At 35.4% G+C, this 12,076-nt stretch overlaps 1 protein-coding gene across 12 annotated transcripts in view; it reads left to right on the forward strand.

The window, feature by feature from the left end:
• Nucleotides 1–12,076, forward strand: part of LCOR (ligand dependent nuclear receptor corepressor) — a 131,607-nt gene that overhangs the window by 92,559 nt on the left and 26,972 nt on the right. The window contains exon 8 of one of the 12 annotated variants that reach the window (XM_034663071.1): nucleotides 443–9,991. The exons of the other annotated variants lie outside the window; for them this stretch is intronic. Within the exon in view, the coding sequence (XP_034518962.1) occupies nucleotides 443–1,412 (970 nt within the window). The 3' untranslated portion in view covers nucleotides 1,413–9,991. Of the gene's footprint in view, nucleotides 1–442; nucleotides 9,992–12,076 lie in introns of those variants that run through there. 12 annotated transcript variants of the gene reach the window in all.

The following is a 12,076-nucleotide window of genomic DNA, read 5'->3' on the forward strand; positions in this document are numbered from 1 at the left end:
TAAAATAAATAAATTGGCTTACTCTTTTATTACTGTACTTGTTTAGTGGTAACGTCACATTGGTAACACAATTCTGTGTAGATCTATGGAGACTTGATGATTACTTTGTAATTAATAATTAAGGTGCTATTTTCAGACAGTTGCGCGAAACTTTTTCTCCGAAAATTTGTGAACCCAACCAGAGACCAGCTGACAGGTTTAATTTTTCTTTGCCCAAAAAGCTCCTGGTTTTTTTTTTTTCTTTTTTCCTTTTTCTTTTTTTGTGAACAAGTTTTAAAACTAACTGCTGAGACCATTTTTTTTTTAATTTTAGAGAAAAATAAATAAATAACACAAAGTGATGTTACCCAAGCAAGGCCTTCTAATAAAGGAGTGGTCCCCTCACCCATCCCTCCCTACCTGTGCAAGTCCTGCTCACATCAGTTTCCTTCCATCCAATTAGGCGACCTGGGAGACCCAGCCAGTACCGCCCAGACGGACTTCGGAGTGGTGATGGGGTACCTCCAAGAAGCTTACAGGATGGAACCAGGGAAGGTTTTGGACACTCCACATCACTCAAAGTTCCATTGGCTCGATCCCTGCAGATTAGTGAAGAGCTACTGAGCAGAAACCAATTGTCCACAGCTGCCAGCCTTGGGCCATCTGGATTACAGAATCATGGACAGCACTTAATATTATCCAGGGAAGCCTCTTGGGCAAAACCACATTATGAGTTCAACCTCAGCCGTATGAAGTTCAGGGGAAATGGTGCACTCAGCAACATCAGTGACCTTCCTTTTCTTGCAGAAAACTCTGCCTTTCCAAAAATGGCACTTCAAGCAAAACAAGATGGAAAAAAGGATGCGAGCCATGCATCTCCTGTAGATTTAAAGATACCACAAGTTCGAGGAATGGATCTTTCTTGGGAGTCTCGCACTGGTGATCAGTACAGCTATAGCTCTTTGGTAATGGGTTCACAAACGGAGAGCGCGCTTAGTAAAAAGTTAAGGGCTATTCTTCCAAAACAAAATAGAAAAAGCATGTTAGATGCTGGACGTGATTCTTGGGGCTCAGATGCTGAGCAGTCTACCTCTGGACAGCCATATCCCACATCGGATCAAGAAGGAGACCCTGGCTCCAAGCAGCCTCGGAAGAAGAGAGGGCGTTACAGACAGTACAACAGTGAGATACTGGAGGAAGCAATCTCAGTGGTTATGAGTGGAAAAATGAGTGTTTCCAAAGCTCAGAGTATTTATGGGATTCCCCACAGTACACTGGAGTACAAAGTAAAGGAGAGGCTGGGCACTTTGAAAAACCCTCCAAAGAAAAAGATGAAATTAATGAGGTCGGAGGGGCCAGATGTTTCTGTAAAGATTGAATTAGATCCCCAGGGAGAGGCAGCACAAAGTGCAAATGAATCAAAAAATGAGTAGGAATACTGTAGAGTGCCAATTACTGTACAAACTGGGTGAGCACTACTGCATTGTTCAGCTATCATTGCTTGCACCTAACTTCACTTAATGTGACACTTGTTTCTTTGCAGATTTTGCATTGACTTGTGTGTACAGAGGTGAAAGGTGCATTCTGAATGTTGCATATTTTAAATTTTTCATGTGCAGTATGGCTCGGGATATTGTTTGGCCTTTTTGCTTGTTTCTCTACAAAAGAGAATTGAGTTACCTCACAGAGAACAGATACATGGAAGTGGACTCCTTGCCTGTAGAGCCTGCATGCTTTTCTTTCTTTCTTTTTTTTTCTTAAGTTATATTTGCCTTTATTTAAAAAAAAAAAAAAAGGAAAGGAAAAAAGCCCCCTTTTAGAAACCACTTCTGTCATACTGGGAGCTTTATCATTACAAATTGGAAAGCCATCTTATGAAATCATTCATGTTTCTCTTCTGCATTTCAACTAATTGAAGGATTAAACTAAAAAAAAAATCCTAGGAATAATGAACCTTTGAATTTAAGAAATTTGGTTATTCAGTGATACGTAATTATTTAGGTCAATTTACATTTTATGATTTTCTTCTCACTATTAAATTTACTTAACAAATCAGCAATCTGTTTAGTGCTCACCCAGAGGGAAAGGAGGTGGAAAATGTGCACACACTACCTTCAGAAATACTTCGGTTAATTACTTTGTAACACTACCTTTGCTGTAATTTTATTTGGTGTTTTCTAAGGGTAGAATTTGGTCTCACCAACAAGTGAGGTTATAGCCTTATCTCATGGAGGACGAGCTCCGTTCTTACTCAGGAGCAGTCAGGGTACATTACATAAAACAATAGAGGATGCCTCGTTTTAACAAACTAAGTTTCTTTGTATTCTTAAAACCTTTTACAGATTTGATCATGTGCTAACGACTGGATGTCGTTGCAGCAGCTAGTTTAAAATATTCAACATCTGTTTATTGGGGAAAGGGAGAAAGAAGTAAGGAAAGAAGTGTGTTTAAGTAATTATAATATTGCAAAAGTGGTGTCTAGATTTTACAGCCTCAGTAGTCTGCCCAAATATCCACATTAATGAAGGATCCATGTTTGTGGTGAGAGAAAAAAAAACACAACCCCATGGTAACCTAATATGATTTAGGTTGCATTTCACGTCTAAAGATAGTTCAATCAGCAATCGAGCTCAGTAGAATTTCTATTTTAATTAATCCAGATACTAGAACAAGGGGGGAAGTGTTTTTTAGTTTTTATTCAATTTGTTGCTTTCAATTTCTCTCTCTTTCTCTCTGTTTTTGGCATCCTGCAATTTATCCCCTTCTTAACCTTTTCTGATATTTAGCTGATTTTATGGTTGTTTAGCACACAGTTCAAGACTTTTCAGATCATGTTTATATAAGCACTCCTTGAAGAGCATCTAAGCTTTTTTTGAGATGGGCTTTTCAAATTACAGTAATTAAATTCAGAATATTTATTTCCTACAATTTTTTACAAGAATAACCGATAAATAAAGCCCATGAAGTTTAATTTTGCCTTGTGACCAAATTAAAATTACTGTTGGTGCAAAAACAAAATCCACACCACATACACCCTGTCTAATCTAATCTGCTGAGAAAGGTGGTCAGGCCCTTCTAAATGCTTAACCAAAAACAAACAAACAAGTCATTGGAGTTTTCATGTAAAATAAAAGTAAAAGTAAACTTGGAGCATTAAATTTGAGGCCGATGATTTCAGATGGATACTAAGAGTTTGAAGAGAAGTAGGTCCAGATAGTCCCAAGGCATAAATTCTTGCCTGGCAACTTTGGAGCAGTTAATTAGGTTAAGGATAGTTTTCCCTCAGCAACCTATGTGTTCAAAGGTTAGGCACACCATTGCTGTTATTGAAATAATGCACTGCTCATTCTTGACACAGCCTGGGCTTGGGTTCCTCTTTTGGTTTGGTTATTTTGTGTAGCAGTTTAATCCGTGGATGACTGAGCCTGTTTCCTCTTAGCTTTCTAGTCTCAACAGAAAAAAGCAGCTTGGGTTCAGAGCAGTATATGACTCTGCAATATTTTCTAGCCTAGCTAGAAGTTGCAATAAAAATATTTTATGAAATATATGGTTTTCATCTGCAGTTGAAGGAAGTTGTAGAAAGTTTGCTGAAAGCAAAGGGCTAAGCTTGTGAAGGAATGCCTCCTTTGTTCCACACTCAGTAATTTGTCACACACAATTAATTGCAGCCATGGTACCTTTTTGCCTGACGTCTGGGGTATTTGGTAGCCCAAATTGCTGCAAAAAGGCCCTTTGAGCAATTAATTTGTGCTTGCTTTTATCCCCTCTCAGAAAGGCATCAATTAAAGGCCCATTTAAAAATCTGGCCCTAAAAGTTCAACTTTTGTAGTTTTACTGTTCAGAGAGGTTTAATCCTGTGTGGTAGTCTATAAAGTGATGTATGAGTTGAGTTATGTAAATTTTGTCATTGTAGTGTACATGGAGTGATCATTTTACTAACATAAATATTTTCTATGTGTGTTTCAGTGGATGACAATCGAGCAGCAGAAGAATGGTGTGCCTACCCTTTAATGCTGCAGTTTAAATAAGAGAACTTGTATTGTGTCATTTCAGATTGTAGGCTGAGACTTGTAAATAGTGAAAATTTGAGTACTTCTATTATTTGTTTTGGTTAGAAAGTGAATTTAAAAACAAACCAAACTCTAAACTTTCTCAGATTAAAAGTCCTGAGACCTGAAGATTGTAATATTCATGTCTGTGAAGCTTTTAAACATTACACTTGAGATCAGTCATGACTTGATATTCAGGTAAATTTTCTTTTCCAAGAAGCTTTTGAATAAGCATATTTCCTCCAAAGGTCGGTCGGTCTCTTTTTTTTCTTTTTTGAGTGTAGATTATTTTAAAGCACTAATTGCATTACATTGGTAACTGCAATATAAAATAGCCATTATTGTTTTGTGAAGCATGGTTGAAATTAGATAGTGGTCCCTTTTAAATTTCATGAGCCTCTCAGAAAAAAAAAAAATCTTTAAAAAAAAATACAGAAAGCTGCTGAATATTTCAAAAGATATATATTTTACCTTATTGTAGGTTTTGTAAAGTTAGTTGGTAATATTCAGGTGCACTTTTAATGTTAAATTTTGTGTTCAGAGTTCCATTATACCATGTATTTCTCGGAGGTGGCTCATCACATGGCTGGCTGTCAGTCTTGGTGCCGCAGTGATCTTTTAATATTTGATTTCTCTCTTGATTTGCCACTGTTCTGTATTGGCACTTTCAGTGTAGATATTCTAGTTTGGGGACGTCCTCATAAATGTGTAATAGAGATTGGTCTATTCGCATGCTTAATTTCTGCTAATCAGAGTTTTGCATGGCCCAAACAACAGTTGACCATTTTTATGGTATGGGAAAGTATAGTTCACAGCTGTCTTTGTCACAAAAGCCTTTTCTCCTCTCATTTTCCAATAGGCAGATGATGACATTACTCTACGTAATGTTAGGAGATAATGTGTTGAAAATCAATTCTTGCGGGGTTTTTTGGTTTGTTGGTTTGGGTTTTGTTTTGTTTTGTTTTTTAATGAGAGAACATTGTTATTATAGAGTAGATATGCTATGGCACTATAAAGTCAAAAATACTGAATAATCCTGTGGAAGGATATCTAGTTGGTATTTTTATCATTAGCTTTCTCATTTTTCAGACAGTCAAGTCATGAAGCTTGACAGTAATGTAATGTACTATATTACTTTGTTCAGTAGGCTTTCAAGTGACTCTGAACTATGTTTCTGATGAGCTATACACGTTTTTCTGCTCCCCAAATACCATGAAGGACAAGGTCTCTCTTTCAAGAAACATAATTTATATTTGTGTATAATACTTTTTAATATTAAGTTTGTTACTCTGAAGTTTAGGTGTTGCTTGATAAACCTTTGCTGCAGCAGATCATGAATATGAGTAAGGCTTTGTGTGATAATAGGGGTCCTTATGTGAAGTTAAGTTCAGTTCTGGTGAGCAAGCTCAACAAGTGTGAAGTGTGTATTAGCTTTATTTGGTACACTTTTACTTTACAATATTGAAGTGCTTTTAGAACTCTGGTTATCTTATGTAAACCATTACCTCAACCAATTGGCATTTTCATTCCCCAACATTTTACCTGAGATATAATATGAGCTATATGGGATCAGATAGTAAAACAGTAAGGCACAATGAGAAGTTTAGTTCCCAGTTTTCTGGAGAGAACTCTAAATTAGACTAAAAATGACTACCTGCAAAGGCCCATATCATAACTACCTTCTGTCATTAGGCAGTAGTTAGCAACCTTTGAGCTGCTAGTGAGCTATGTGTTCTCCCCCTGCCCAAGTAAGCACATGGTGCAAGGCCTGAAGCCTTTGTGATTCTCTTACATTTCATTGACCCATAATAGTGAAGCTTGGATTCAGTTAGTTATTTTTACAAAACAAGCTAATGAGTCAGCCCAATGTCAGAACCTGAAATTATTTTAGTACAGCAGACAAATGACCGTTCGGTGTTATTTTCTTTAACAGCTATTGTCCCTGTAGATTTAATTTTGAAACCACATATTTTTGCTTTTGTAATTATGCTTTCTTTAAATGCTGGAGGTTGTTTTTGTATGAGCCATCCTTTTCTGTGTATTCAGGTTGCTGTCATTGGTGATAGAATATGGCAATAGACTGAATTGCTCCACTTAATCTTTTATGGAAAACATTGAAAGTTATAGGTTAAATTTTGACCTTCATTGAAGATATCAAAAATTGTTTTCCTTGTTACCGCTTTCCATTGTAATTAGGTCTTCATTAATACTATGGTCAGGCCAGTGTTATTAGAAACTAAATGGCTTTAGCCAAACAGCCCATTTAGGAGACTATTAAGCTATATAGGGGATTAAAAAAATTGGTTGCTTTCAAACTCTACTGAAAAGGAAAGAAGTATAATTCTGGTACAAGGAATGCAGACCTCCAAAGTCTTCTTAGGTTTTTTTGGATTCATTCTGTCCTTTAGACTTAACAGGATTTGTGAACATGGTGACTGAAGGGAAAATAGAGGAAATTCTCTGCATGTCCTCTGTCTCTTGTTCCCAGATAAACTCACAGTTGCCTTTCGAAAAAGCAGACATTAGCCCTGTAGCTGTGTGCCCTAAATGTTATGAAGGAGATGGGGGAGGGAGGTAAGGAGTCGGATGGGAAAGTATATAGACTTGAGAAGAGGCTAAAGATTCTGTACTACGATACTAACGATGAGTCGCAGGATAGATAATGTGGTAAAATTGGGCCACCTTCATTTGATAGTCAGAAAAATCTTTTAGATGATTTGAAAATGAGAAGGCTAATTAATGTTGATTGGACAATAAAACATGAGTTAATTCTGCAACTATTTGGGGGCTAATTTTAAGGTTTCCAGTTCATTTAGAGCTGTATCGATAAACGCTGAAAAACAAGCACTTTTAGTTAATCATCGATTTATTGGATGTAGCAAATATTATAATCATAATATTTAATCTTTATAGTTTGAATATGGAAATGAACTCTTTACCCCATCTTGAACTGTCTTTGAACAGACTCAAGGTGATCTTTTCAACACTGGAAATGACCCTACACACATACCAAAAAAATCTAAAGCAGTAAGACGTATTTGAAGATCCATACCTCTTAGAACTTTTTAGATTTGTCTTGGGAAAGAATTTATGAACCTATAACCAGTATTAGTGCAGTCTTGGGTTCCTTGTTCTGCATAATTGCACCCTTTCTCAGGTATGTCCTGAAAACATAAATTTTAAAATAATCTCTTTAGAGATTAGATTCTCAGTGGATAGTGTGTAAGGGGACTGGGGGAGGGGGGTGGGAGGGTTGGCCACAGGACACTGACACAGTAGAGCAGGGATTTTTAACATTCAATAGCCAAATAGAATTTCAGTCTAGAATATTTTTACCCCCTCAGAGTAAGTGAAACAACATCTATTATTTGGTAAATACCCGGTGCTACACTTAAAAGTCTTTTCTTTTCATCCAGGTAACTTTTTTTTTCCTGCTTGGTGAAAGGGTATATAGTAAACTTTACTGTCATTAGGAAAGCACTTGCCCGAAATGTTTAAAGTACTAGAAAAGGGATAATTCAGCACTTTTTCTGTTACAACACTAAAGTCTTAATTTATCTTCAGAGTCTTAGGTACTGTAAGTTTTAGCGTGATTATTTAAAAATATAAAGCATAACTACATAATACGGGGTCAGATCACATTTATATAAATCTTGTCTTATTTAAAAAAAAAAAAAAACAACATTCTGTACCTTTCAAGCAATTCCAAATGATTGCCTCACGTTTCCCATTTCATTAAGCATTTCAAGCTTAAGAATTTGGAATTTGAGAGGACGTGCGGGGAAAATCCCCCAACATGAAAAATTGTGTCAGACCATTTTAGAAAAATAAATCACTAGGAAAATGGGTAGGGATTCTCTCTCCCTTTAAGTCTTCAGGGAATGAGCAGTATTTAGAATCTTTGGCTGAAATTCAAGCCTTTTTACTGTGTAAATTTTTAATATTAATTCACTGACATGCTTTTTACATCAGAGGACTGAAAATGGATCTTAATGTTTTTAAGTTGTGGAAGGGTATATTTCTAAAATGAGGGGGGGATAATTAACTAGGTTAGTATACCAGCATTAGTAAGTTTAAGGAATTTTAGTATGTAATAGCAAAGTGTTTGATTAAAAGTCTAATCCTATATTGCTAGTCGAAATTAGTTATAATTCTGATATAGGAAAGATAATAGTCATTGGATATTGATATGCTGTGCTGTCAGAAAACCAGACTAAGATAGAAACCTTTATCTGACTCCCACATGTTGCTTGTTCGGATGGGATGTATTCTTTACAGCAGCTTATTGCTGCTTTGAGAAGAAATGTATAAACTATACATTTGGAGTGTTTGCATATAATTCTTTATAACCTCCACTTTAAACTGTCAGACATTGGTATTTTATCAGTCCACACTGTTAAATAAAACTAATGTTCTTAGGAATCCAACTTGTACACACTGTTTAAAAACCCTCAGGGACAGTTTACACACTATTCTCACTCAATTCAGGTACTTTGATGCTATTCTTAAACCTAACAGTGACTTGTATTTTTCTGTTTTGCTTTTATTTCGACGTGCTGGTAGCACATCCTTGATGAATGTCAACTTAAAAACTCAGTTCAGGTATCCAGGTATAACTCAGCCAAACAGATTTTAAAGCTGCATATAACTCTCCAGCACACGGTGCCTCACACTCTTATAGTGGCATTCTATATATTCAGTTATTACTACTGAGCAGATAATATGGGGGTTCCTGTTAACAATTAATTTAAAAAAACAAAATGTGCATAAATGTATAGCCAGCACATGTGTAACACACACACAAACTATATATTTTTAAATGCCACTAATAGCCAGCACAATTAAATGACATTCCTTGCTGCTTCTGTAAACTATAACAGATGCAGTTCCTCCTCGATGTGGCTCTTGCTTCTTCACCACACTACTACTAAATTCAAGCACTGGTCCTTAGGTGTCTGACCTCTACATTCTAGTTTATGCAATGTCTTTAGAGAATTCTGTGCACTGGCCACTGTGATGGAACCGTTGGGCCAGTAGTGCTCTGAGTTTATTAGTAGTGATTCTGCCAAAGTTGGTGTTGTAACATGAGTATGTAAATGTCAAAAAAATTAGCAGAGGTCTACGTCTGCATATCAGCAGACAATTTTGTCAGTATATTTTGTAGCCCTGAAGTCCTCAGTGACAAGTTTCTAATGATGTGAAGTTCTAATTCCAGTGTTTTAGCCCTTTGCATCTTTACTATTAAGACTTGTCTGCGAGAGGTCTTTATTCTTTAAGACTCCTTTTGTTTTCTACAGTACTGTCTGTGGTTAACAAAATAGATTATTCCTCTGCTTTAATATTTGATATCTTACATCTAAAAGGAACTCTCCATATATAAAACCCATAGCCTTTGAAGATACGGAACATGGCATCTTTCAGATTTCTAGACGTTCAAGTGTCATGCAACAAAACAGGAACCCCCTTTACTCTTATGGACCTCATTTCAATATACTGTTTACAGTTTGACGGAATTGTATAATTTAATATTTCTCTTGTACTGTAGTTTATATTTATTTACAGATTTTTTTTGTACTGTGTGATTTGAACTTTTTGTTCCTTGCTATGATCAATGTTTATGTAGTAGAGCACTTATGATCACAAATTAAGTTTTTTGGTTTGATTGCACTACATTAAATTTTTTAATGCAGTTCTGATTTTTGACTGGACTAAAATAAGCTGTGTCTTAATGTATGTGATGAGTACTTAAAACTTTAATCCATGTGGTCCCCTTTTTTTTGCATTGTATGTCAGAAGCGCTAGTTCTTTCGTGCATGTGTAAGATTTAATGGTTCCATTGTATTATTTGACCATGACATTTTGGAGAAACATTCCCAGCTGTAATGTTGTGTATGGTAGTTCTCACTGGATGCTAGACTTTTCAAAACCACTATTCTTCTAATAAATTTTGTTGTGAAAAGCTGTTTTAAAAGCTTGGTTTCTACTTCTTAAGACTTTAATGCATTTTTAAAAAATCCATAGAAGGGGTAAGATTTCCAGGTGTACTGTAAATGTACGTGGTAATGGAAGTTGGTAATTTTTTAATGGTAAATCCTTTCCAGATGACCTCTTAGATAACTAGAAGTGGCTGTTTCAAAATTCTGCATTGATATTTGGGTGCCATACTGCCTTGTAACTCTGTGCCTTTACTAATGTGATGCTCCCCTACCTCAGTTTTCTTTGTTTGGATTATTCACTTTAAAAAGTTTTTTTCAGCTAGACAAGATATATATTGATATTTTCATAATACCTGGTTGCTGGACTTACGTAATTATTTTCTTAAAATCATAATTTTCTTAGAGTAAAACTTCATGCTGGAGCTGCTTGCTAAAATAATGATTTACTAAGTTTTGCTCTTTTCTTGAAGCACAAGTATGAAAGTAACACAGTCAGTTGAGGTTATTATAGTCGTTCTGATTTCTTGGGAAGGTGCTGGCATTTCCTTTTACCTGGACAAATAAAGAACAGCATATATGTGCTCAATTGTGGTTTTTAGAAACTAGGTGTATAAAGAAGTTTTGGATTATAAAGTGATTCCTCTTGTAAAGTGGTGAGGGGAACAGCTGAATTATAGTGATAAAGATTAGAAATGGTATAGCAAAGTATTGGAGGAAGCTTTTTCAAGGTCATGATATGCATGTAATTAATGTAAATTGAAGTGATTTATGATCATTTCTAATGGCATTTTATGTTGAAAAATGATGCTGCTGTTGGTAGTTGCTCCAGATTATCTTTTAGTTAGTATTTTTGTCTTATTTCTTTGGCTATTTCTGCCTTTTGGTCCAATGTTTATAAATTTGGAAATTTTGTTGGTACCATAGGCTTGTTTATTGGCTTCATTTGTTCCCCTTACTCAGTCATGCCACATGTTTATAGAACATTTTTCTGGAAACCTAATTACTACTACTTTTTAAATTTCAAAGCTATAATTACTTGTTTCTTGCCATTATCCATTCCAAACTGGTGGCCAGATCAATATAGTAGGATTATAATCTGGCATCTCATAAATGAATTCATTTTAATTGTCCTGTTTTCAAATTGGTATTTAGTTCTTCAATTATTGTAACTTTAAAAAGGACTTACTCCTTCTAATCCAGACTTTTCTTCTTTGATTCTGTTGATACTTTGGAATTAATTGAAGGACTCTATATGTATTAACAAGGTGTCGGAATCAGGGAAATTGCGTAAGGGAAATGGAGTGGGAAAATGGGATAGCTTTCTGCCATTTTCCAAGTTGTATGGTTGTTATTTTTTCCTCAAGAACTGTCCCTTTCTCTCACCAGACACTTGATTGAAATGTAAAAACTTACTAGGTCATACAGTGCTAGATTTTGTCGCCGAAAAGAATGCAAAATTTTTTTTCCTTATAGAATTTGCTAAGCAATGTGGTAGATAATGGTTCTTATATTCCAAATGTACACTTTATCATTATCGGCTTCCAGTGGTTACCATTTAGCACAGGATTTTATTAATCCTATTCAGTTTACAAGTTATTGGACTTTTGCTGTTTTTGGAGACAATGGTGTTATCAAACTGGAAACAATGTATCAAGCTGCATTTACAATTGGAGTAGAAAGGCTTTTTTTCAGAGGTTAGTGGAAAAGAAATATTCTCAAAAAATAGTTAATAGTTTAAGCCATGATTTGGTTAGAGTGCAACTTGGAAAAGTAACCTGGGAAGTAAGCAAAAATATATTAAACTCATAAGGATTAAATCTTGAGTCTGAAGCTTTGTATAGGCATGTAAAAACACTAGTGTTTATTGACTAGTAGTTTTATGATGTTAATTGTACTCTTGCCAGCCATATTTGATCAGCAATATGGAGTGATAAGGGATTATTTGGTATTTTAAATTTCTGTCAACTTGATATTCTAGCTAGATCTCGTGTTTTCATCTGGAAAATCATAGTGGTAGTCTGAATGCCGTTTAGGTCTCATTTCATCTCTGAGTGTATTAAATGCAATCTTCTATTAAATGTGAGACAAATACACTAATTATATCTGTTCTAA

This window comes from Ailuropoda melanoleuca, chromosome 6, assembly GCF_002007445.2.
Source record: "Ailuropoda melanoleuca isolate Jingjing chromosome 6, ASM200744v2, whole genome shotgun sequence".
Taxonomy (NCBI): domain Eukaryota; kingdom Metazoa; phylum Chordata; class Mammalia; order Carnivora; family Ursidae; genus Ailuropoda; species Ailuropoda melanoleuca.